This window comes from Dipodomys merriami, unplaced genomic scaffold (assembly GCF_024711535.1).
Source record: "Dipodomys merriami isolate MVZ:Mamm:240054 unplaced genomic scaffold, mDipMer1.0.p SCAF_32, whole genome shotgun sequence".
NCBI lineage: Eukaryota > Metazoa > Chordata > Mammalia > Rodentia > Heteromyidae > Dipodomys > Dipodomys merriami.
The window spans coordinates 6,451,748-6,479,416 of record NW_027204715.1 but is presented as its reverse complement, the minus strand read 5'-3'; the positions used below and the strand labels follow the sequence as shown (position 1 = coordinate 6,479,416).

General features: G+C 39.8%; 1 protein-coding gene across 1 annotated transcript in view; it reads right to left on the bottom strand.

The window, feature by feature from the left end:
- Marchf6 (membrane associated ring-CH-type finger 6) overlaps positions 1–27,669 on the bottom strand; it is a 77,903-nt gene that overhangs the window by 18,613 nt on the left and 31,621 nt on the right. Inside the window, exons 8-21 of the mRNA XM_070042182.1 lie at positions 25,842–25,903; positions 25,253–25,285; positions 21,713–21,764; positions 20,868–20,926; positions 19,354–19,434; positions 19,041–19,109; positions 18,878–18,952; positions 17,161–17,295; positions 13,734–13,853; positions 12,427–12,527; positions 7,970–8,107; positions 7,148–7,349; positions 5,606–5,675; positions 859–1,040 (exon numbers count right to left, since the gene is read on the bottom strand). Of these exons, the coding sequence (XP_069898283.1) occupies positions 859–1,040; positions 5,606–5,675; positions 7,148–7,349; positions 7,970–8,107; positions 12,427–12,527; positions 13,734–13,853; positions 17,161–17,295; positions 18,878–18,952; positions 19,041–19,109; positions 19,354–19,434; positions 20,868–20,926; positions 21,713–21,764; positions 25,253–25,285; positions 25,842–25,903 (1,379 nt within the window). The remainder of the gene's footprint in view (positions 1–858; positions 1,041–5,605; positions 5,676–7,147; positions 7,350–7,969; positions 8,108–12,426; positions 12,528–13,733; positions 13,854–17,160; positions 17,296–18,877; positions 18,953–19,040; positions 19,110–19,353; positions 19,435–20,867; positions 20,927–21,712; positions 21,765–25,252; positions 25,286–25,841; positions 25,904–27,669) is intronic.

Genomic DNA, 27,669 nt, shown 5'->3' with positions numbered 1-27,669 from the left:
CACCTATAATCATAGCTACTTGGGAGATGAATATCATGGATGCAGGTTGGCTTGGGGAAAAGTTAGCTATATCATCTCCTCGAATAGGCAAGGTATGGTGGTGCATACTTGCCATTCTAGATATTTGGGGAATGTATATTGGAAGACTGAAGTCCCAGGCAGGCAAAAACACAAGGCCCTATGGAAAAGCAAAGCAAAGCAAAAAAAGGACTGAAGGTATGACTCAAGTGTTACACTGCCTGCCTAGCTGGCCAAGAGGCCCCTGAGTTCAAACCCAAGTATAACCCCCAAAATACTAGCCTAGAATTTTTTTTTTGGGGGGGGGGGTCTGGTCGTGGGGCCTGAACTCTTGGTCTGGGTGCTGTCCCTCAGCTCTTCAGCTCAAGGCTAGCGCTCTACCACTTGAGCCACAGCACTACTTCCGGCTTTTTTCTTTTTGCTTATGTGGTGCTGAGGAATCAAACCCAGGGCCTCATGCATGCAAAGCAAGTGCTCTACCACTGAGCCACCTTCCCAGCCTCTAGTCTAGAATTTTGATAGTATCTGGTTCATGGTAAATTGTAATAGGTTAGAATATCAAATGAAAACCACAGTTAGCTGATTTTTACTCTTTGAATAGAGTTTGAATATAGTTGTGTCTCTAGCATTTAAACCCCTATGCTTCTAAAATACAACAAATCCCTCTTTATAAAATGGATTTTACTAACATTAAGTAGGAATATGAAGTATGCTGATTTGACCAATACACACTGTATATTTGTACTGAATTATCACAAGGTACCACATTATTTATACAGTTATTATTATACAATGGTTGCAACTACTAGAAAAGATCATTCTGTTATAATAAAAACCTACCATGAGAGACCACTCTTTAACCTTCTGGAAGATCACTCTGCGCCCCTGGGGCATCCATGCCACCAGCACTGTCACAGCCCTTATGGTTAGCCAACAAACGTAGAGACCGCAGGCAGCTGTGTAGAGCTCATGGATTTTGGCAGTCCCCGTCCAAAATGACATTAACCAACGGCCAGCAAATACTGAAAATAGAAAGGCTGACAAATGAGACATGTGGCCAGGTAAACAGATCTGTAATCTGGATATCTAATTAGCATTTTTACATTAGAAAAAATAAGAAACTCAATCTTTAATAATATAATTATTTCACTAAAGCACAACTAAAACAAGAAGTCAGTGGGATCTAGCTCCTCTAAGGGTATGTGTCTTGATTTGCTATGCCATTATATGTTCTTTCTAGCCTGAAAAGGCTTCCAAGGGATTGTTTTCATTGTTTTTAACACCAACTAAATTATGCACATAATAAAAAGTGAAAAATGGCCGGGCACCGGTAGCTCACGCCTGTAATCCTAGCTACTCAGGAGGCTGAGATCTGAGGATCTCGGTTCAAAGCCAGCCCGGGCAGGAGAGACCCTGAGACTCCTATCTCCAATAAACCACTAGAAAACCAGAAGTGGTGCTGTAGCTCAAGTGGTAGAGCGCTCGCCTTGAGCTGAAGAGCTGAGGAACAAGCGCCCAGGCCCAGAGTTCAAGCCCCACAACCGCAAAAAAAAAAAAAAAAGTGAAAAATGGGGCTGGGAAGGTGGCTCAGTGGTAGAGCACTTGCCTTGCATGCATGAGGCCTTGGGTTCAATTCCTCAGCACCACATAAGCAAAAAGAAAAAAGCTGGAAGTGGCACTGTGGCTCAAGTGGTAGTGCGCTAGCCTTGAGCTGAAGAGCTGAGGGTCAGCGCCCAGGCCCAGAGTTCAGGCCCCACGACCGGACCCCCCCCCCCCCAAAAAAAAAAAAAGTGAAAAATTTCTTTTCTTTTCTACTATTTCACTTAAATATTTAGGACCATTACAATACAAATTTAGAGTAACTTTCTTCCAAATTTATCATCATTTATCATCACAGAAACTTACCTTACTTTAATACTTGTGAACATAATGGCACAATAACATTTTAAAGCACAACAATCAAAGAATGCCATATAAACTTACTCTGAAAAAATTAAAACCACTTACACATACTGTAATGAAAAAGATATAGACTTACGAGCTAGGGGTTGTTAGAAATAAATTCTATAGTATACCCATACAATTGCTCAGGTAAGATCATTTAATTTAGTAAGTTTCTTTACAAAATTACTTCTCAATAATGCTTAAGAGAACAAGACAACTCTAGTGTGGTGGTGGTGGTGGTGGTGGTGGTAGCGGTAGTGGTGATGTCTGGTTTCTTTTTTGTTGTTTGGGGTTTTTCTATTTTGGTTTTTGCTATGTATATATCATGATGCTACTTCTGAATACCTGAAGGAACAAAAGAAGCTCCATAGTCAGCCATTTTGAGCAGATGGCCAACTCAAAAAATAGCTTTGGCTAGGTGGCAGTAGCTCAAACCTGTAATCCTAGCTATTCAGGAAGCTGAGCTCTGAGGACCTTGGTTCAAAGCCAGCCCATGCAGGAAAGTCCATGAGACTCGTATGTCCAATTAATACCAGAAAACTGGAAGTGGTGCTGTGGCTCAACTGGTAGAGTACTATCCTTAAGCTGAAGATCTCAGGGACAGTGCCCAGGCCCTGAGTTCAAGCCCCACAACTGACCAAAAAAGAGCTTTGGTGTATAAATTCTTTTAAAGATAAATGCTAGGCAAAGAGGTATAGCTCAGTGGTAAAGTTATACTTGCCTAAGATGTGCAATTTCAGCATTAATAGTAATAGTAAAAATAATTAGTTCAAAAGACTAATAATTGTAAAGTTGTGTGAAATAAGCACAAATTCTTGTCAAAGATATCAAAATCATCATTGGCAAATCTCGAGGTATGTTTCAACTTAGGGTTTTGTTTCTGAGGTTTTCACATGTGTTTTAAGTCTGTGTTTTTATTCTGTACTTCACATACCCTCTCATCAAGAACACATGTGTTGTAAAGCTAGATGTGATAGTATATGCTATATTCCCAGCAATGCAGGAAGCCACAGGGAAGAGGAACATAGTTGAGGCCCAGGCAGAAAACTTGAGACCCTATCTGAAAAATAACTAAAATGGGAGCCAGGCGCAAGTAGCTCACGTATATAATCCTATTCAGGAGGCTCTTGAGCACAAAGAGGCTCAGGGACAGCACCGAGGTCCTGTTTCAAGCTCCAGTACTGGCAAAAAACAAATGGGGAGGGGACATGGCTCAAGTGGTAAAGCACGTGCCTAGCAACGTCAGGTGCCCTAAGACTAAACCTCAGCGTTTAAGGGGAAATAATTTAGTTAAGTGAATCTACATTACCAACTAAAATCATGAAGATTTGATTTCATTCTATTATTATTATTATTCATTATTGTCAGTTGTGGGGCTTGAACTCTGGGCTTGGGCACTGTCCCTTCGCTCTTCAGCTCAAGGCGAGCGCTCTACCGCTTGAGCTATAGTGCCACTTCCCTTTTTCTAGTGGTTTGTTGGAGATAAGAGTCTCACGGACTTTCCTGCCCGGGCTGGCTTTGAACCATGATCCTCAGATCTCATCCTGAGTAGCTAGGATTACAGGTGGGAGCCACCAGTGCCTGGCTTCCTTTGTTAATTTTTAAAAGATATTTCTGGTAAAAATAAAAATGACACAAAAAACCACAATTACTAAACTCAAATAGTTAAACTTCTTCATTTTAACAGCTATGATTTTAGTAAGCTAAAGAACAAAGTCTTATAAAAGTTAAAAAAATAATTACGCAAGTAGCACTAGTGGATCATGCATGTAAACCTACTCAGGCTCATCTCCAATTAACTATCAAAAAGTTGGAAGTGGAGACATGGCTGAAGTATACCAGTCTTGAATGAAAAAGCCAAGGGAGACACATAAAGACCTGAGTTCAAGTGACAGTTGCCAGCAGGCACACATGGGTGCACACACACACACTATTATACAGAAACAGCACAATTGTTTTTTCCAGTTGAATGGACAAAATTTAAAAAAATTATTTTTTGGCATCGGTTGTGGGGCTTGAACTGTGGGTTTGGGCGCTGTCCCTGCACTCTTCAGCTCAAGGCAAGCGCTCTACCGCTAGAGCCACAGCGCCACTTCCTGTTTTTGAGTGGCTTATTGGAGATAAGAGTCTCATGGACTTTCCTGCCTGGGCTGGCTTTGAGCAGTGATCCTCAGATCTCAGCCTCCTGAGTAGCTTAGAGGCGTGAGCCACCAGTGCGCAGCTTCGACAAAATCAAATTTTAAATTAAAAAATCTTTCTTAGCCAGGTGCTAGTAGTTCAAGCTAGCTACTGAGGAGGTTGAGATCTAAGGATCATAGCCAGCCTGGACAGGAAAGTTCTTGAGACTCTTTATCACCAATTAAGTACTGGAAAACCAGAAGTGGAGCTGTGGTTCAAAGTGGTAGAACACTAACCTTGAGCAAAAGTATTCAGGGACAGTACCCAGGTCCTTAGTTTAAGACCCATGACCAACCAAAAAAACCACACAGACAGACAGATTACAGACAAAGACAGACAGAGAGAAAGAGAGAGAGAGAGAAAGAGAAAGAGAGAAAGAGAGAGAGAGAGAGTGAGTGAGAGAGAGAGAGAGAGAGAGAGAGAGAGAGAGAGAGAGAGAGAGAGAGAGAGAGAGGAGAGAGAGAGAGAATATGCTAGCCTTGAGCTGAAGGACAGTGCCCAGGTCCAGAGTTCGAGCCCCATGACCAACAAAAAAAAAAGAAAGGAAAGAGAAAGGAAAAAAAAAGAGTTGGAAATTATCCTCCACTTTATGCTCACCTAAGTGGTTCTATCAACATGATTTACCATTTTTCCACACTTATTGTGGATGAGGAAAAAGGGGAGATAAGGAAATGAGGATCCAGTTATCGCACATGTCCCTGACTTCTGGATACTACATTCAACCACAATGTCTTAATTAATTAGATAGCATTAACATCTGAAATTTCTAATAATGCCAGAAAAGATTAGGATGTGAGCACTAGATTATAAAGAAAAATAGTCTGGCTTTATAGTATTATCTAGAGCAGCATGCAAAATTACATAATAAGAGCAAACAAAGTTAACAACAAAAGATAGCTTAAAAAATTAAGTTAGCTGGGCACTGATGGTTCACACCTGTAATCCTAGCTACTCAGGAAGCTGAGGATCAAGATTTGAAGCCAGCCTGCTCAGAAAAGTCTGTGAGACTCTTTCTCCAATTAACCAACAGAAAACCAGAAGTGGAGCTGTGGCTCAAAATGGTAGTGCTAGCCTTGACAGAAAAGCTCAGGGATGTCACCCAGGCCCTGAGTTCAAGCCCTACCACCACCACCACCACCAACAACAACAACAAAAAAGTAATAAAAATGTATTGAAAATAATTGGACTGTAATACAGCCATGAAAACTGAATAATGATTGCTTTATTCTCAAACTCAACTCATAAGTTTTGTCTTTACTTTGTCTGCCTATGAGCCAGTATGGAGTCCAATGCTCCAATACGAGTCAAGTAAGATAAAGGATTCTAGATGGATCATTATTCTATATGCAACTAGACATGAAATAAATCTTTTAAATTTGTATTTGATTAAAAAATCAAATCTTTCAAGACATAACTTTAAAGAAAAATAATCTAGATGCTAAAGCTGAAAGCTAGGAAAACATACCTGGTAAAGTAAGGCAGATGAGGCTGGCAATCAGTAACGTTATGCACATGAAGACAATCAACAGAAATATCTGCAAGGTAAAAATAACAAAAGACATGGTTCATATGTCCTCAATGTAGTTAATGACAGTCCTTAAAGAAACAACACAATTTTCTTATTAAAAAGAAACTGTCAGCCATTCAACAGTGGTTCACACCTGTAATCCTAGCTATTCAGGGGGCTAAGACTTTTGGATTGTGCTTGAAAGCTGGCCTAGAAAGAAAAGTCTGTGAGACTCTTACCTCCAATTAACCACCAAAACAGCCACAAGTAGAGCTGTGACTCAAGTGGTAGAGCACCAGCCTTGAACAAAAAAGCTCAGGAACAGTACTCAGGCTCTGAGTTCAAGCCCCAGAACCAGCACAAAGGGGAGGAGGGACACTGTCACTGACGAGGTGGTATACTCCTAAAATCCCAATATTTAGGAGGCAAAGGCAAACCGGTTTGGGCTTAAATGTAGCTAGAAACTGTCTTCAAAAACAAAAACAGACCAGAAAGACTAGGAAGGGAGAAGGGACAGAAGGAGGAAGAAAGGAAGGATTGTTTGTATTTGTATTTCTAGGATTCTTTCAATTTCACATAAAAAGAACTTTAAGGGGCTGGGAAGGTGGCTCAGTGGTAGAGTGCTTGCCTTGCATGCATGAGACCCTGGGTTCGATCTTCAGCACTACATAAGCAAAAAGAAAAAGCTGGAAGTGGCACTGTGGTTCAAGTGGTAGAGCGCTAGCCTTGAGCTGAAGAGCTGAGGGACAGCGCCCAGGCCCAGAGTTCAGGCCCCACAACAGGACCCAAAAAAAAAAAAAATGAAGCTGGGCACCTACTTTTTAAGACTGAGATCTGAAAATGGGATTAGAATCTAGTTTAGGCAGGAAAGTTCATGAGATTCTTATCTCCAATTAACCACCCACAATCTGGAAGTGGAAACGTGGCTCAGGTTGTAGAGTACAGTCATGAGCAAAAAAAAAAAAAACCAAAAAAAAAACCAAAGCCTAAAAAGAGTTCAAGGCACTGAATTTAAGTCCCAGTACTGAGGGAGTGGGGAGTGTCAATGTGATCACATAGTACCTTTGTATATCGGGGGGAGAGGGAGGGAGCAGAGGAAAAAAGAGAGGAAGGGAAAGTGAGGGAGGGAAGACCAGAGAGAGAATGAGAATGAGAATGAGAGAGACAAAAGAGAAAAAGAAAGAGAGAAAGAGAGAAAGCAGGAAACATAATACAGTGCTGACTAGGGTACATGATGTTCAAAGCCCTTCACTCTGACTCATTAACTACCCAAGAACCCCATCTTTCACTGTTCCCCTTGTATATACTCTATTCTCTAAATATATTTGAATCTGTGGGTGCAAGCCTGCCAAGTCTAATGTGCCTGTTCCTGGGATATGCTGCATCATAAAGGTAATAAAACGTGAGTTTTTAGACATAGTTATATAACTTAATGCCAAAAGCATTAATTCTCAACAAACTGAAGGAAAACAATTCTGGCTAAGTCCATATGGTACCTACCCTGAGTGGAAAATGTAAAGGCCGGCGGTAAGGCTGAAAGCCGACGGGACCGCCCTGCTGGAGTATGGCTTGGTGGGCTGCATGCAGGCCTTCCCCAACCACAGGAATAGCATTATTTCGAGCATGCTGGTTATTGTTAACTTGTTGGTTTGCACTATTCTCATTTTCTTCCTGGTCTCCCAATAAATAGGAATGAAGATCCCTGTGCCAAAAAATTACATTAATGGAAAGTGTCACTTCAGGTCAGAATAAAAATAACAGACACAATACTTAAGTTTCTTCCTAAAAACTTTTAGAGCAACATAAAGAGGAAAGCAAAAAGGTAAGTTTGGAGGGGGAGCTCCTGGGAATCGTGGTGGCTACAACAGGAGGGGCAACACATCACAGTGGGGTAATGGTGGAAGTGGGGGTGGCCCTGTGCTTCCTGGCTGAGGTGGCTACTCAAATAGACAGAATTGCAAGAGAGATGGAATGCCCAACAGAGGGAACTATAACTAGAATTTCAGTGGACAAGGAAACTATCATGGTTAGAAAAATCAATCTGAGGACTGCAACCAGTGGCAGCAGGGTCAGTTCTGAGGTCACAAGGCTAAGCAGGAGGATCACAAATTCAAAGTTAACTTGGACTTCATAGTGCTCTCAAGGCCAACGTGGGCAACTTAGTAAGACTTTGTCTCAAAACAAATATTGGAACAGTGCTGGAGATGTAGATGAATGTTCTGGCTTCAAACCCTAGTACCAGAGAAAGGAGGAGTGTGGGCGAGAAAGAGAGGAAGGACACAAGTGGCATCCACGTCTAGGGAGTTGGCTGTCCATACTCACAGCAAGTATCCAGCAGTAACAGTCCACGCTCGCACAAGCCCCTTCAGCCACTGCCTCGTATGTCCTTGCTCCAGTAACGCGGGCAAGACAACCTGAAGCAGAAGCAGCTCAAGGGACAGTTCACTCACTGGAGCATCACTAAGACAATCACAAAAAGCCATGAATTATTATGAATTCTATCTTCCATTATAACTAGAATATTCCAAATATTTAATGAGATTTAAAAAATAAAAGTCAAATGAACTCAGTTTCTCCTTACATCCTCCATTTTCTCTCCAACTCACTACGGCTTTACCCAGAAATCCCACTAAATTTGTTCCTGGTAAGAGGTGCCAATGCCCTCTGTTGCTAAACTGATGCTCAGGTTTGGTGCTTTGTTGTACTAGTAGCATACTTATATATGCATATGTTATATGTATCTATAATATACACTAATATCTAACACACACACACACACACACACACACACACACACACACATCTGTCCTCATAACACTTTCTCCCTGAACATCTTCCAAGATCAATTTGTTCCCCTTCATCTTCCCAATCTGGGAACAATGAAGGGCTCATGCTTTGTCCTCTCTCAAGCTTGCTCTCTGTGTAAATTTGACCTTGAAATATCACCTTGATATTTCCATCTACTACTGAGCAATCTTCCTTAACTCCTTTTTTTCCTTCTTTTTCTTTGTTGGTCGTGGGGCCTGAACTCTAGGCCTGGACGCTGTCACTCAACTCAAGGCTAGCGGTCTACCACTTGAGCCATAGCACCACTTCTGGCTTTTTCTGGTGCTAAGGATTCGAACCCAGAGCCTCATGCATTCAAGGCAAGCACTCTTCCACTGAGCCACCTTCCCAGCCGAAGTTCCAGCTCAGCATTCACACAGACATATACTAGACAACTTCAAATGGCCATGCTCAGTATCCAATTTCCCATTTTTTCCCCCTTTACTTCTGCTTATCCCAAAGTCTGGTTCATCTCAGGAAATGCATCCCCATCCTTCCAACTTTTTTTTTTTTTTTTGCCAGTCATGGGGCCTGAACTCTGGGTCTGGACGCTGTCCCTCAGCTTTTCAGCTCAAGGCTAGTGCTCTACCATTGGAGCCACAGCGCCACTTCCGGCTTTTTCTGTTTATGTGGTGCTGAGGAATCGAACTCAGGGCCTCATGCTTGCAAGGCATGTACTCTACCACTGAGCTACCTTCCCAGCCCTCCTTCCAACTTTTGATCTTTGTCTCCTCCTTCATACCTTACGTTTAAACAGCTAGAATCCTAATGACTGTTCCTTAATGCTATCCTAAATCTTAACTTCTTCCTGGCCTCCACTGCTACTCCTCCAGCTCTGCCACCCTCACACACTTCCTACCATGATCACTGTGTTGTCCTCCTACTACAGAACTGATGATACTGATTATATCTCTTTCCATCTCAGCAGTCAGTGATCATCTTAGTTGTACACAGGCATTGTGACTCACCAAGGTAAGGTGGTTGCCTATCCAAGGCCCTCCAGGAGCTGGCTTCCATGGCCTCCCTCATTTCAAGACCAACTCCCTAATTTCCCCCCTTCTTCACAGACAAAATTCCTTCCCTGCTGTTCCTCAGACACAGATGCTGTTATCCTTGCCTGACAGCCTGCAAGGACACTCTGCCATCAGGGATGCATCTGACTATTCTCTCTCTCTCTTCTCTTTCCTTAGTATAATTTTCCCCTGCAGTACTTATAATCATTGGGAAATTATATTCATTTAATCTGTTTTAAAGTTTGTCTTCCTGCCACACATGTAACAATATCCACAAGAGCAGAGATGTTTCTTCTTTTGTGTATGCCAGTACTTGAACTCACGGCCTGGGTGCTGTCCCTGAGCTTTCTGTTCAAGTCCTGAGCCACAGCTTTTTTTTTTTTTTTTTTGGGTCTGGTCGTGGGGCCTGAACTCTGGGCCTGGGCGCTGTCCCTCAGCTCTTCAGCTCAAGGCTAGCCGTCTACCACTTGAGCCACAGCACCACTTCTGGCTTTTTTTCTTTTTGCTTATGTGGTGCTGGGGAATCGAACCCAGGGCCGCATGCATGCAAGGCAAGCGCTCTACCACTGAGCCACCTTCCCAGCCCCAGCTTCCAATTTTGGTTGGTTAATTGGAGATAAGAGTCTCACAGACTTCCTGACCAGACTGGCTTCAAACAGTAATCCTCAGATCCCAGCCTTCTGAGGAGCTAGGATTACAGATGTGAGCCACTGATGCCGAGATGAGGGATTTCTTGATTCTTGTTTTGTTCACTGTATCCAGCACATATTTTGAACCCTAAATTCTAATAGTTAGAATAAAAAAGAGCTTTGTAAACTTTAAGGTATAACCCACTTATCCCAATGAGTTTACCCCAATAGTACATAAAGCCAGATTATTTATTTATTCATTTATTTATTTTTTATTTATTGTCTGTCATTGGGGCTTAAACTACGGGCCTGGGCACTCCCTCAATTCTTCAATTCAAGGCTAGCGTAGAGCTAGATTTTTGTTTCCTGGATCTCATACTATTTATCAAGTGAAAAATGAGAGAATTAACCTCTAAATTGACAAAAGTCCTAACCTTATATATATATATATATATATATATATATATATATATAATCTATTTCAAGAGTAATTGTTTAAAAAGTAAAAGACATGTTCCATTTTGAATGAGTCCCTAGTATTTTTCTGCCATTTAAAAAAAATCAAGACACAAATCTAATTTAATTAAGAGTTCTAATTTAATGAATACAAATCTGAGATTTTACTGCATATGCAACAATAAACCTTTTGTTTTTGAACAATTATGGTCCTGCTATAAGACATTAAGATCCAAATAAATTATTTATTTTATCCTGGATAAAGCAATAAATATTTTTAATATAATATAATGAATGCTATAAAAAGAGTTAGGTTTAACAATGGAGACAGTTTTTGAAGGATAAAATTATGATTTGTTCTGGTTAGGGGAAATAAAACCTTAACTGGATTTTTTTTTTTTTTTTGGGTCGGTCGTGGGGCTTGAACTCTGGGCCTGGGCGCTGTCCCTCAGCTCTTCAGCTCAAGGCCAGCGCTCTACCACTTTGAGCTACAATGCCACTTCCGGTTTTCTGGTGGTTTATTGGAGATAGGAGTCTCACGGTCTCATCTGCCCGGGCTGGCTTTGAACCGCGATCCTCAGATCTCAGCCTCCTGAGTAGCTAGGATTACAGGCGTGAACCACCAGCGCCCGGCTCCTTAACTGGATTTTTGAGCGAAAACAAAAGTGTAGCAAGCAAATATAAATGAAAGACAAAGGAACAGTGAAAAACTCAGCAGCAGCATGACATGGCTACGAAACAAAGTCTATATAAGACAATGCTGGACTTGGGGCTGGGAAGGTGGCTTAGTGGTAGAGCGCTTGCCTTGCATGACTAAGGCACTGGGTTCGATTCCTCAGCACTACATAAGCAAAAAGGAAAAAGCCGGAAGTGGTGCTGTGGCTCAAGTGGTACAGCGCTAGCCTTGAGCTGAGGGACAGCGCCCAGGCCCAAAGTTCAGGCCCCATGACTGGACCCAAGACAATGCTGGACAATATGCTAATAGGCAGTGTTATAACATGTTATAACATGTCTACTGATCTAGATAATATCATATATAGTACACAGAAACTGCTTATAATTAAACAGAGGAGTAACATAATCAAATATTTAGACAAGCTAGCAGCAGCAGTGTTGGAAACAGCTTGTAAGTAGAAAGCAAAAAAGGGGCTTAAGTAAGAGGTATATCAAATGGATCAGTAAGAGATCTTCATATCAGAATTGACAATACTTAAAAGATGTATAGAAGTAAATTTGAGGAAGCAAGCCCCCTGTGTTCAATAGGGATGATACTATGGGACAGTATAAACCACTAAAAAGGGACTATAAAGAAGAGGTGTACAGATTGGGCCACAGGTAAATTAAAATTAAACCTTACATCCTGTTTTCTTAATTGGTATATATTATACACAGACGTTTCATCATAACATCTACACATAATATACTTTGATCATATTCACACACTCTATTATCCCTCCTTTACTCCTATATCCTATTCTTAATCCATAATTAAATGTGCACCTTTGGCTTCATGCCTTATGGTGTGCTTTTCAATGATGCTATTAATATACTCCCATTAAGTGGTAAAACACTCCAATGCTGAACAAATACATACTATATGCAGAAAAAACTAGCAAACTAATATTCATGTGATCTACAATATGACAAGATGTAACTGTGAGATGATTTCTAAAATCTGTAAGAAATGTATATTTTAAATGTTTGCTGTAATCTGAGTATTAAATCCTATCAGTGATAAGTAAAGCTTTCTAACTTTTCAAGACTGCCATGTAGGGATGCAGGCACAGTTGCCCTAGCATACATGAACCCCTGCATTCAATTCCCAGAACCACAAAAAATTAAAAACAAAACTTACCTATAGAGCATGACATTGTAGGGAAGAAAATTAGGCAGTAGACTCTTAATTATGCGTATAGGAAGCCAAAGCATCAGGAGTACAATGGAGCCAAAGACAATCTGCAGAAAGAAATGACACAACCCCACTGTAAGTACTTGTCACTCCCATGAAGAAAAGGGGGCTTCCAAACATATGCAACCAAGTCCAAGCCAGTGTCACTCAAAACTGGAGTGATCCTCCCTTGTACAAGAAATCCTTGGGTCACAGTGTATAAAACTGTATGCTGAAGATGGCTACTCTCCTCGATGGAAGAGTTTGCCCTGCTCTCTAGTCACAAGAACTAAAATAAGAACCACGGGGTAATCAATGAACAGTGTGTACTTCTCTCTAGTACAACTCATTACAACTAAATAAATTACCTGTAACCATGTAAGACATGACCTATATTAAAGGCTATAAAAATTTCCAAAAGGGCTAAGGGAGTAGCTTAGGTAGAGCACCTGATTAGCAGCACACAAGGGGGGTTAAATTTCCAGCACTGACATCAAATCAACCATTAAGTTTACAAAGGAAGCAATTGTATTTTGGAAAAACTTAAGATTTAATTAGCAATTCTTTCTTCCAGTTGGGGTAGAGTTTTTAGTTTCTTTCAATAGAGGCTTATTTTTTATTGATTTTCCCACCTTAGTCCCTTTTGCTTTTTTGAGACAAAGTCTTGCTATATATAACCCAGTCTGGCTTCAAATTCACATTCCTCCTGACTCTGCTTCCCAAGTACTGAGAACATGGGCATGCACCACCACATGTGACAACCTATTAATAGTTACTACTGCAAATTTAATGTAATATAGGCATCCACAATTTGACAAGTTATGGCAAATTCATAATTTGGCATTTTTGCTTTATTATTTATTTTTAAGAATATAAACAATAAGACAAATAATTGACAAACTCTTCAAAAGCTTAGATGTTATTCAATATGCTGTCCTCCTGATCTAAAAAATATTCCCCCAAAACAAAAAATATATATAAATAAAAATAACCATATATGTGAAAAAAAATTTTTTTTAACTTTTTTTTTTTTTTTTTTTTTGGGGTCCGGTCGTGGGGCCTGAACTCTGGGCCTGGGCGCTGTCCCTCAGCTCTTCAGCTCAAGGCTAGCGCTCTACCACTTGAGCCACAGTGCCACTTCCGGCTTTTTTCTTTTTGCTTATGTGGTGCTGAGGAATCGAACCCAGGGCCTCATGCATGCAAGGCAAGCACTCTACCACTGAGCCACCTTTCCAGCCCATATGTGAAAATTTTTAATCTGAAGATTTACTCACCACTGACAAAATAAATCTTCGGAGATGTCTATAAATAGGTAAGTGGATCATTTCTTGTACTGGGTTAAAATCTGGATCATTCAAATTCCTTAGAAACCACAAAACACCAGGTCGAAGTACCTGAAAATATATTTTGTTATAAATATTCAGTAATATCTTCAGGCTCTGTACATGAGCTATAACATTAACAGAAAATTATTCTGGCATCTAAAATGAGCCCCAGAAAATTCATGAGGAAAAAGAAAGTCCTAACTAGAACCTCTAAGAACACTGCTCTGTTTGATGTTTATAAGTGACTCATTGGGTCTAACTTATAAAGAAATATAAGTTGGGACATACAGCCATTACTAGTACTATTATTTTATCAACTCGTGTATCAAATACAACCACTAGTAACTGTTCATACATACTATTACTTTTTACTATTGTGTTGAATTCATACAACTATTAGTACTATTACTGTAGCACCTAATGTTATTGTATTAAATACATACAACCATTACTACATACTATTACTTATCACCTAGCAATATTATTGTGTTGAATACATACAACCATTAGTACATACTTTTATTATACCATCTAGTAATATTATTGTATCAAATACAACCGTTAGTATTACTGTAGTAATTGCATTACTTGGCAATTTATAAATGTCCACATAAGATCTGATTTCAGTCTTATGCTTCCCCAAAAGAGTTATCTTAAAGCTGGGCACCGGTGGCTCATGCCTGTAATCCTAGCTACTCAGGAGGTTGAGATCTGAGGATCGCCATTCAAAGCCAGCCCAGGCAGGAAAGTCCGTGAGACTCTTATCTCCAATAAACCACTAGAAAACCGGAAGTGGCGCTGTGGCTCAAGCGATAGAGCGCGCTCGCCTTGAGCTAAAGAGTGCAAGGACAGTGCCCAAGCCCAGACTTCAAGCCCCACGACCCACCAAAAAAAAAAAAAGTTATCTTAATTAAGAAACACTATATACTCTGTCCTTATTTCATTCCCTACATCCTCTTCCCCTTTTAAATGGGAAATCATCACACAAGAACTGTATGGGAGTTAATGGTAATAAGTAATAAGTGAGTCTGGGTTCTAGCCTGTCAAGATTCAAGTAATTCTAGAATATACCTTGTATAAAGTATCTAATTTGCCAAAATCTCTATTTCTCCAACTAAAAGAGGTTACAATATATGACCTATAAAGTTTTTGTCCCCACGGGGGGTGGGTGAGGAGGGCAGAAGGTAGAGTAGTACTAGGGTTTGAGCTTAGGTCCTTGCATGTGCTAGGCCGGCAGTCTAGCACTGAGTCATACCCTCACATAGGATCTCTAAGGCTTAACTCTAGGACTTTTTTTTTTCTAATTGGTTTTGGGGCTTGAACTCGGGGCCTGAGAGTAGTTGCTGAGCATTTTTGCTCAAGGCTAGTGTTCTACTACTTTGAGCCACAGCTCCACTCCAGTTTTTAGATGCTCAACTAGAAATAAGAGTCTCTCAGCCTTTCCTGCCCAAGCTGGCTTTGAACTGAGATACTCAGATCTCAGTCTCCTGAACAGAGATTACAAGTGAGAATCATCAATGTCCAGCTAATACTAGGATTCTTTACCAACAAAATTCTATCACACTAACAAAATTTAAAATTCATCATAAAACATTGTATCTTACCACTTAACAGTATAATTTAAGGGTTCATGGGGGGCAGGGGGAGGCTGGGAAGGGATGGGAAGGGGAAACAAAGGATGAGGCTACAATGCTTGATAAGAAATGTACTCATGGGCTGGGAAGATGGCTCAATGGTAGAGCGCTTGCCTTGCATGCATGAGGCCCTGGGTTCAATTCCTCAGCACCACATAAGCAAAAAGCCCAAGTGGCGCTGTGGCTCAAGTGGTAGAGCGCTTGCCTTGAGCTGAAGAGCTGAGGGACAGCGCCCAGGCCCAGAGTTCAGGCCCCACGACCAGACCCAAAAAAAAAAAAAAAAAGAAATGTACTCATTATCTTGCCCATGTAATTGTAACCCCTCTGTACAGTATTTTCACAATAAAAAATAATTTAAAAAAAAAGAGTTCAGACAATTGTAGTTTTGAAAAACTCATTCAAGGAGGTTGGGGATCTGAGCCCAATGGAAAAATACTTGCCTAGCAAGTACAAGGCCCTGAATTCAGTCTTCCCCACCACTGTATTTGTTGTTTAGTTCAATCACTTGTTTCAAAGAAAAGAATACAAGCTTCCATTGCATGATTTGCCTCTTCAAATCTTTCAAAGAGCAAAGTATACAGAAAACAGCATTCAGCCTTCTTTTTTTTTTTTTTTTTTTTTTTTTTTTGGTCAGTTGTGGGGCCAGAACTCTGGACCTGGGCACTGTCCCTCAGCTCCTCAGCTCAAGGCTAGCGCTCTACCACTTGAGCCACAGCACCATTTCCAGCATTTTCTGCTTATGTGGTGCTGAGGAATAGAACCCAGGGCCTTATGCATGCAAGGCAAGTGCTCTACCACTGAGCCACCTTCCCAGCCCTAGCCCCAGCCTTCATGATTTTTGTATTCAATCCCCACTGTACATGTCAATTTGTTCCTTTAGCCCTGCACATCTCCATCACCAGTCTCAGTAGAATAAGCTGACTTGTTAATGATCTTGTTCACACCCAAGAACTGAGAACTGAAAGTATGCTTATTACCCCTGCATGTAAGACACAATTTGATACCGAGTTTGTACTAATCTGCTTTCTCCATCTTCAAATCATTAAGAAGCAGATTCTGAAAACTGCATTAGTAAAGGTACTGATGGCAAAAAAACTAGCATCATAGTGGATCTTTATACTGTAATTCTATACTCGAGGTACCTATTTCAAAACCATTCTACATGTTCAATTCTTAAGTCCTTATCCTTTGGGATTATTTCCAGTATATCTCCTTTAATCTTAGTCCACAAACTTAAGAGTTTACATTATAGAGTAAGTAAGATAGGCACAAGATAAAGTACTTTCTCAATCTAATCATCTTTAAAATGTTCACCTTGACAACATATTTATTTTTTGGTGCCGACCTCTGTACTTGAACTCAGAGCCTGGGTACTTTCCCTGAGCTTTATTTGCTCAAGGCTAGTGCTCCACCACTTGAGCTACAGTTCTATTTCTAGCTTTTTGGTAGTTAATTGGAGAATTGGGCCTCACAAACTTTACTGCCTGGGCTGGCTTTGAATGGCAATCCTCTCAGATCTCAGCTTAAGTAGCTAGGATTACAGGCATGAGCCACAGGTGCCCAACTTACATTGACAAGTTTTTGACACAAACATCTGAAAATAGTTCAAAACAACCAAGCTAAGTTCCAATACTACAAACTATGTGTTAGGAAACCATTATAGCCTTTAAGCATGACTGATTGGCAAAGAAAAACTTCCTTTTCAAAAGCATGCAATGTCAGCATTTCCCTGCTGAACTTACCTCTCTCAGTAACAAAATGAAGGAGGCAAAGTAGAACACATACACCATCCCGACTAGCCAATGTAGAAACATCGTAGTCCCTGGAGCTGACTGAAAACTTAGTTCTCGATCTTTTAAAGTAGCATCAAACATTTCCTAAGCCAAAAGTGAACAGGTAAGATTTGTACTACTTTACATTTGCCTAAGTAATATTTCCACCTTCCAAGAACTAAAGAATCTACACGAGGTGCAATTTTCTCAAAGTGCAGGGTTTACTGCCTTTTACATGTATACAACATTTTAAAATTTTCAACATGAAGAATGACAAACCAATCAGTTTACAAGTTTTACTAATACTGTTATTGTTAATTTTTTTAAGCTTATTTTCTGATAGTACTGGGGTTTAAACTCAGGGCCTCAGGCTTTGTTAAGCAGGCACTCTACCACTAAGCCATGCTTCCAGCTCTTTCTTACACTCATGTTTTTTGTCTTTACTGTACCAGGGCCTGGATACTGTCCCTGAGGTTTTTTGTTCAAGGCTGGTGCTTTACCACTTGACTCACAGCTCCACTTCCAGCTTTTTAGTGATTAACTGGAGGTAAGAGTCTCACAGACTTTCCTGTGTGGGCTAGCTTTGAACCATGATCCTTAGATCTCTGCCTCCTGAGTAGCTGAGAATATAGGTATGAGCCACCAGCACGTAGGTGCACTGGCTCTTTCTGAGACAACGTCTGGCTTCCTGCTTAGGTGCTCACCTGGATCTGGACCATTTATTTTCAGCTTTCTGTTGTAGATGAGAAGACAGGCATATGCCACCATGTGGCACTTCCTGCCACTGACATAGTCTTGTGGACTTTTGTGTATGGGCTGTCTTGGAGCCACAATCTCAGTCTCCTACATGGGAGGTAAGGCACATGCTACCTTATATAGCTGTTGGCTGTTAAAAAGTTCACTATATATGTCTGGGCTGATCTTGAGCTGCAATCCCCCAAATCTCAGCCCCCTAGGTACCTAGTATTATTAGAACGAGCCACAGGTACCCAGCTTTAAAAACTATTTTGAGCGGGGCACTGGTGGCTCACGCTTGTAATCCTAGCTACTCAGGGGGCTGAGTTCTGAGGATTGAGGTTTGAAGCCAGCCCAGGCAGGCAGTAAAGCCTGTGAGACTCTTATCTCCAATTAAGACCCAGAAAATAGCAAGTAGCACTGTGGCTCAAAGTGGTAGACCACTAAGCCTTGAGCAATGAAGCTCAGGGACAATACCCAGGCCCTGAGTTCAAGCCCCATGACTGACCAACAAACAAAACAATTTTTTATCAATATAGACAAAGGTCTGTATTCACAAGAAATTTTAACCAATAGTAAGGTGAAAGGTTAAATGTTAGTCTTAGAACCAAAGTTTTTCTATATACAACATATTTTTAATTATCACTAATAGTCATTAAAGTTTAACATCTTAATGAAATAGCTAGCATTATCACAAAGTTAAGAGAGCAAATTGAGTAAGAAAAATTTCCAATGGTTATTAAGATAGTTCCTATAAAAATATCCTAAGCATATGTGCAAAATCCAAAAAAAAAAAATCAAGTACAGAAAATTAGCCACTGAATATTCTAGTGATATGATTCAAAAAATAAGCAAATTATCAAATATTTACTTTCTTTTAAAATGCAAGCATTCTAAATAGTTCCTCTTTTGAAAACTAAAATTATGAAATTATATGATAAAATAAACTCACCAAGGAACAGATATCCAGCCACCAGCCACAAATGAGAGGAAACACTCCAATTTCTACCACCACTAACAAAGAGACCTAAAGCAAAAATAAAGGTCAGAAATATCATCCAAGGAGAGAAAGAGACAAAGAGAGAATCCATTTCCAGTTTTAACTTACAAATTACCTTAACAACAATATAGCAGACTCCTAGCAAGCGACGAGATCTATGAAATTTCACAAGCGTTGCCAAACCCTGCAGCACCTAGTCAAGGAAAAAGTGAAAACTCAAGTGTACAAAGAAGCAGGAAATGATTTAAACTGAACTTAATACATCCAAGGATCAGAATTCATTTTCTGCAAATTATGTACACACATACTCACGAAGACTTCAACTTTTACTAAGAGAACAAGGTGAAAGAAAACAACTTTTTTTTTAATGAGACCAACTCTTCCATATAAATATTACTGTATTCCCAACTTGGTTCATTAAAGGATACATGACAAATTATCAGTGTTATTGCTAAGAGTATATATCCAACTATGGTTGTGATTAAGCCTTCAAAGTGAGATGCTTGAACCTGCAAATGAAACACAAAGAGATATAATTTAGCTTTACTACATGGCCTATACTCCAGTTTGTCACTGAATTAAACAATGTAGATGGCAAAAAGTAAGGTCTCTTAACAATATTTAACTAGAAAATACCTATAAAAATCCCCTTTGGGACAGGCACTAGTGGCTTATGCCTGAAATCCTAGCTACTCAGAAAGTGGAAATCTGAGGATCACGGTTCAAAGCCAGCCCAGGCAGGAAAAGTTCTTGAGACTCTTATCATCAATTAATCAATCAACAGAAAACCAGACTAGGTGCTATGGCTCAAAGTAGTAGAGGGCTAGCCTTGAGCAAAAGAGTTCAGGGTCGGTGTCTAGGCTCTGAGTTCATCAATTAATCAATCAATCAAATCCCTTTTGGGCTGCCAAATGTTACTAAAGGATCAAGAAATATTGCAGAATAACAGAAAGTGAAATTTGACAAAAAAAAAAAAAAAAAACCACCACTGGATTATAACTTGTGCTACTAGCTCACTCTGAGGATTTGCTAAAGGCCAACTGCTAAACAATAGCATACCACCCAATTTGGCCAACCTACCCTATTTCCTACCTTAGAAGTAACTGCAAAACTCTTAGTGACACAGAATAGACTTTAGAGAATGACAAATACAGCCCATGTTTATCTTTTTGTTCCAGATTCTCAAGAAGCAAATGGTAACAGTTTGTAAAGTCAAAATTTATCAAAACACTCATATGAACCTTTCAAGTTCTTGAATGTAATTCCTATATCCTAAGTGAACACAAGATCCAAGTCAGCTCTTCCTTAAAAGAGGTCTAAGACCCCTACAATAAACAGTAATCTAATAAGCTATCTACTTTAGAAATTAAGGACAGAAAACTTAAGCGAATTCTTTAAAAAACAAGATAGCCTATTATTCTAAGATATTCTATTCCCTTTTACAAACTGGTCAGTCAAACTGTTACCTCTTTAAATCCACTATGGGTCACCTGAGGCAGGGAGAGAAAGGAGCATTGGGTAGAAGAGTAGTCCACCACAGGAATACAGTACATTATGGTGTTGCACACATACCAGTTAGCTAGCAACAGGATTTAACTATCTCTGAAGCAACTGTTAGCTTTTTTTTTTTTTTTTTGTCGGTCGTGGGGCTTGAACTCAGAGCCTGAGCACTGTGCCTGAGCTCCTCAGCTCAAGTCAAGCGCTCTACCACTTGACCCACAGCACCACTTCCAGTTTCCTGGTGGTTAACTGGAGATAAGAGTCTCACAGACTTTCCTGCCCAGGCTGGCTTCTGCTAGCCTTTTTTTTTCTAAGGAAAGAAAATAAGCCCTCTGCACAGAGCAGACAGAAATAAAGTAACTCTTCAGAATATTACTAGCTCAGAAAATAATAATTTGTGAATAACTGATGAAGGTAAGCTTGGTGAAAGTATTATACTCACATGTTCTTCAAATCCCAAACCAACAAGGGAGAAGTGACCAATATGATAAGGGCAAAATGCTAAAGGAAGGAAAAGATTCAGTAAGTCTAATAATCAAAACAGTAAGTACCAGTCTATTACATCTTTGTTCACAATAGCTGAATGGTGTCCAACAACTGATGAATGGATAAAGAAAATATGATACACACCCAATGGAATATTACTCAGTCATAAGGAAAAAAATTATGTCATTTGTATACAAGTAGATGGAGTTGGAGACCATGTTGAACAAACTCAAAGAGCCAAGTATTTGATATATTTAATTGGACTACTTTATTTAGCTATAGCTAAGTTTTATATCTAAGCTGTAACTAAGTGATAAAAATAATTTTCCTTCTATATTAAATTTCAATTCGGCAATTTAAGTATAACTTTTCATTAGATAATGTATGAAACCCAATGTTGACAAGGTTACATGTAGACAAAAGCAAATTTATATAAACATTTCGCCTGAGAAAAAATTCACCAAGTTTTCATTCATTTATAAACTTTATATATACACATACATAAGTATAAAACATCTTATACTATTTTCCTCAAGCTGGGCAAATTTTACTTTTTCAAGTAAATATAATTATTTTCAATTATGGTAACAGTAATTTAACCCCATAGCAAATCAGTGGAAAAGGGATGACTTCACCACTGGCTCAGAAAGTCAGAGTGAATCTATTAGAGATCTGGTCTTTAAACCTCTATTGTACATTCCTTAATACTCCTAAATTATAAACAAAAACTTCTGACCAGACTTCTAGGAAATCAAACTTCTATTATAATACATAAGAAGTAAAAGCATAAACACATCTTACCAAAAACAAGAATGAACAGTGTATTTAAAGACACCACCCAGAAGACATGTTCCTAAAGGAAAAGAGAATAAGGCAAAATCCATTCACATTTGGTATGGTTAATTGGACTACTCTATTTATTTAGCTACAGGTTAAGTGTTATAGCTAAATTTCAGATAAGTGTGAAAAATAATATTCCCAGCCAGGCGTCAATGGCTCACGCCTGTAATCCTAGCTACTCAGGAGGCTGAGATCTGAGGATCACAGTTCAAAGCCAGCCTGGCAGAAAAGTCTGTGAGACTCTTATCTCCAATAAACCACCAGAAAGTGGCGCTGTGGGCTCAAGCAGTAGAGTGCTCGCCTTGAGCTGAAGAGTGAAGGGACAGAGCCCAAGCCCAGCAGAGTTCAAGCCCATGACTGACAAAAAAAAAAAAAAAACAATAATCATAATTTCCCTCTTTGTTATATTTCAATTTGGCAATTTAGGTGCAACTTTTCACTTTTTATCAGAAACTCAATGTTCACAATGTTACATGTAGAAAAAAAATTTTTTTTTTGTTTGTCGTGGGGCTTGAACGCTGGGCTTGGGCGCTATCCCTCAGTTCTTCAGCTCAAGGCGAGCACATTACCAGTTGAGCCACGGTGCCACTTCTGGTTTCCTAGTGGTTTATTGGAGATAAGAGTCTCACGGACTTTCCTTGCCTGGGCCATCTTTGAATTGTGATCCTCAGATCTTAGCCTCCTGAGTAGCTAGGATTACAGGCGTGAGCCAACAGCGCCCAGCTGAAAAAATAAATTTTTATAAACATTTCCTTTTGAGAAATAATTCACCAAACTTTGGATTTTTGTATTTTTTTAAAACTGGGGTTTGAACTCAGGATTTTCATAAATTACATTTCATTTTAATTAAATAAGGCTGAAACATGTCAAGGAGAAAAATCTGAAATCCACACAGATGCTGAACAACATATGAATGTAAACTGCAGTATCCATTCTGTTTCCATGACTTTGGAAAGGTCACTGCTGCTTGGCTCCTGCCCCTTGGAAAACTACCTGGCTCTTCTCTGTTCTGCTTCCTCTTTTCCCTAGGTGCATGGGCTTGTTTTCTTCCTTTGGGGAACAGGTGGTACTGGAGTTTTGAATTCACACTCAAGTACCCTACCACTTTAAACACATCCTCAGAAACACATTCTCACTTGGCACCTAGTCCACTGGTGATATATTACCACCTTCAAGATGACTGTCCTTCTAACTATGTCATAAACACTTCAACCATGCTCCATGCTGACAATCACTAGAAACCCAATCATCTAGGCCTTTCTTCTTCCAGGAGGGATGACACAGTATAATTCTTTTTTAAAAAGATTACTCTCAGTTAGGTGCCATGGCTCACGCCTGTAATCCTAGCTACCATCTAAGGATGGTGGTTCAAAGCTAGCTCAAGCAGCAAAGTCCCTGTGAGACTCTTACTTCCAATTAACCACTCAAAAACTGGAAGTGGCAGTATAGTTCAAGTGATATAGTGCTAGTCTTGAGTCTCAGGGTCAGCACCCAGGCCCTGAGTTCAAGCCCCACACCAATTAAACAAAAAAGAAAAAATATTACTCTCTTTCCCTGTCTAATTATCCATAAATCCAACTGGAAGGGTGTCTAATACAAATAGCTGTTAAGCTTCCTACAAGGCAGTCTGGCAAATCAAGTGTTTGAGCTCCTGGGATTATTTGTACAGAAAAAAGCAGAGAAAAGAAAGTGTGGTTTAATGATGCCCCATTTACTAACAGCCCTCTGGCCAGTGATACAACCCACTTCCATCTGTCCCTAAGTGTCCTAAGTAAGAGGTCATTTAGGGAACACTGTGATGATGTTAGCTAATTCACCTACAAAGCTAGGTGTATCCCAGACCCAGTGTAAGAAGAATATACAAACAAATGTAGCAGTCTCTTTTTTAAATGTATCTTCAGAAGCTGACCCTAGTTCACAATAATACTCAAAAAATATTCAGTAAACAAATTATTTTCTTAGTACACTTTCTCCTTTAGTCATCTCTATCTACCACACATACCCCCTCTTCATGCAGATAAGATGATATTGAATGTCCTTCTGGAAGATGAGCTGTTAAGATATATCAAAACCTGAAGAAGTCGGGTGCCCATGGCTCACGCCTGTCATCCTAGCTACTCAGGAGGCTGAGATCTGAGGATCACAGTTCAAAGCCAGCCCAGGCAAGGAAAGTCCATGAGACTCATCTTCAATTAACCACCAGAAAACCGGAAGTGGTGCTGTGGCTCAAGTGGTAGAGCGCTTGCCTTGAGCTGAAGAGCTCAGGGACAAAAACCCTGTAGAATGTACACTTCAAAAAGCTTGTCCTAATGAAATAATGTAACTAAGCATGGTAGCATGTGTCTATAATCCCAGTTATGCTTGAGTCCACTAACAGTCCCACAAACCTTGAGACACTATCCAAAAAGTAGATAAAACAAAAGGTTGGGAGTGTGGCTCAAATGTTAAGAGTGCTTGCCTACCAAGAATAAAGCCCTAAATTCAAAACTCAGTATCACCAAGTAAAATGGTTATATAGAGAAAACAGAAAAAGTTGGTATGAATTGTATTGTTATAATTTATTCAAAGAATTCAAGTTTTAGACAAAAATGCTTCCTGGGGTAGGTGGAGGGGAATCAAGGATTTTCAAACCCCACACACCAAGCCGTTTTGTATTCTATCACCTGAACACCAGCATGTCGCCTTCAAGAACTGTTCCCTTAACACTGTAATCTTTAGTCATAACAGAGTTCCTAGTTAACAAACAACAGCAACCTGAGATCAGACTATGGTGCTCACTGTGAAAATATACAAAGCTGCTTTGTTCTCATCAGCACAGGTATTAAATACTGCTAGACTGAACTTTAAAGAAGATCAAGATCTTTTTAACTACCATTACCTGTGGACTTCATTTTCTTTCCTAAAAGTCAAATATGTAATAATTTCCCTTTAAGCCGAACTCTGGTAATCCTAGCTACTCAGGAGGCTGAAATCTAAGGATCACAGTTCAAAGCCAACCCAGGCAGGTAAGTCTGTGAGATTCTTCTCTCCAATTAACCACTAGAAAACTAGAAGGAAGTGGCACCATGGCTCAAAGTGGTAGAGCACTAGCCTTGAGTGAAAAATCTTAGTGACAGCACCTAGGCCCTGAGTTCAAACTCGAGGACAGGAGTGTGTATGCATACAAACAAAGAAACAAACCCTGTACACTTGAAGTTGCTGAACTAAATAACAAGGTCATAATTCTGTTTTTAAAAAAAATTAAGTTTTAGGTGGGCACTGGTGGCTCACGCCTGTAATCCTAGTTACTGAGGAGGCTGAGATCTAAGAATTCTGGTTCCAAGTTAGCCTGGGCAGGAAAGTCCAATGAGACTCTTTATTTCCAATTAATCACCAGAAAACTGGAAGCAGAGCTGTGGCTCAGAGTAGTAGAGTGCTAGCTTTGGGCAAAAGATCTTAGGACTATTCCCCAGGTCCTGAGTTCAAGCCCCATGACCAACAATAAAAAAAAGTTTTACTTACCAGAAAAACCAGTGACCCATCAAGTCCTAGCATCTAAAATAATAGTAATAACACGCATTAATTGAACCGCAGCAGGATTTTCTACTATTACAAAAAGGTTTATTTTTGTTTCAGTCTCTTTACACACGTCTCCACTACATTCCAATACTTATGATTTTCATAATAAAAAGTGTTACTACAATTTTACTGCTAAGGATCTATTATTCCAAATCTTTACAATTATTTACTTTGGTTCTATCTAGGGTTTCATCTTCACATTAGAGAACCAGTACATGATAGAACTATATCATTATATGCAAAATATAAAAATATTAAAGTTAAATTGCGATTTGGTTTTCTAAAAGTTTACAATTTCAAGTAAAACACTACCCATACAGAGCAATATTTGTACTAAAGACCAGAAGATAAAAAGACAACCATCAGTGTCATAACCAGAAACAATATATCATTTGATTTCTGTAAAGTTAAATTCCATTAACTATCTTCATCAAATATTAACTATGAAATTAGTGCACACAATGAAATATGCCCAACTTTAAAATACACTAGGACTAAATGCACCAAATGCACTGATTAAAACACATCTTACTCTTTCCCACGTAAGCTCCTCTGCAGCTCGGTCCCATTCTAAAGCATTCCAGTTCATGTCATCTAGAAATAAATTGCAGATTAAAGATTATTGATGAAAATTGAATAAATAACAGAACTCTTTCATTTATAAGCTAGCTTTTGGAAAGCCGAACTACCTTTTAAATTGTTATTTATTAGCAGTATAGGGCTTGAACTCACATCAGGGACTTGCTCCTTGTCGGTGGCACAATACCACCTGGCACAATACCACTTGAGTCATACCTCTAACCCTTTTTTTCCTGGTTAACCTGGCGATGAAGTCTCATAGACTTTTTTGCCTAAACTGGACTCAAATTTAGATCCTCTGGACCTCAGCCTCCTGAGTAGCTAGGATTATAGGCAGGAGCCACTGGGACCTGGCTCATATTTAAAATTTGTATACTGTTTCTTTATTAGTTAAATACTATGTATCAATATATATCTGTGTGTGTGTGTGTGTGTGTGTGTGTTGTGTGTATGTGTGTGTAATCCTAGACTGCAACAGGAATTCAGTAGCTCTGAGTCAGAAATTAATCTAATGATTTGAGAAGAGTAAGGAAACCAGAGACTAGAACTTTCTGAATGATGTGGAGGATAAAAGTATAAAAGGCAGAGCTGGACAGGCGGCCCACGTCTATATAATCCTAGCATAGAAGGACAAAGAGCTGAGACTAGCCTGGGTTTCAAAGTGAGATTATGCAAAATAGAAGGGTGGGAGTGGAGGAAGGAAAAGGTGGGGGGCGGGAATAGGGGCCAGGAGTGGTGATGGTGCATGTCTTGAATTCAAGCTAGTCAGAAGGTCTGAACAAAAGCAAGACTTTATCTTAATAAACAATAAAAGCAAAAGAAATAGTGGTGTGGCTCTAACGGTGGCCTAGCAAGCCCCTACACTGGGAGGAAAAGTATGAAAGGCAGACAAATCTGTCTTTCACTTTTTCCTTTAACCTTTCTCTGCAAAGGTCTATTTCTTCTCATCCTTTAGGACTCAGCTCAAAAGTTACTTTCTCAAAAAATAATAAATAAATACTTATTCTGAGCTTGCTGGCAATCTGCATGCAAACTAGATCTCACCTGAGTTGTAGATACAGAGCAACCTTTATCACCCTTATCACAATGTACACATTCTAGTCTTCCCTAAGACTAGGACCCCCACACCAAGGCAGACACCTGCTGTTTTATATTTATTTATATACTTAAAAGTCTTAAGGAGGAGCCAGGCGCCACTGGCTCACGTCTGTAATCCTAGCTACTCAGGAGGCTGAAGATCGATCTAAGGATCGAGGTTCAAAGCCAGCCTGGGCAGGAAAGCCCGTGACACTTTTATCTCCAATAAACTAGAGAAAAACCAAAGTGGCACTGTGGCTCAAGTGCTTGCCTTAAGCTGATGAGCTCAGGGACAACACCCAGGCCCAGAGTTCAAGCCCATGACTGACAAAAAAAAAAAAGTCTTGAGGAGACAAAGAACAATGTCAAGTGAACTGATAGGCAGTGTAGCAATTGTCAGGAAAACTCTGTAGTGGTATGAGCAAAGGAGAGGCATGCACTATTACTAACAGATTGGCAAATTTAGTCTTGGACCTTATTTTACATTCTGGAGTTGACACTGCTAGAAAATGAAAAAAGAAAAAAGGCCTTTGGGTAGCACCTGGCCTGCATACACTTCAAATATCAATTCTAGAGCTGTGAGGTATGAGAAGCTCTCAAGAAACCCAGGGCTCTTCCTAAGGTGGTACTCCCTCAAGGATAAGGCCATGATGAGCGTCAAGATTGTAAAGTCCAGCAGGGTGCCAGTGGCTAACACCTGCAAT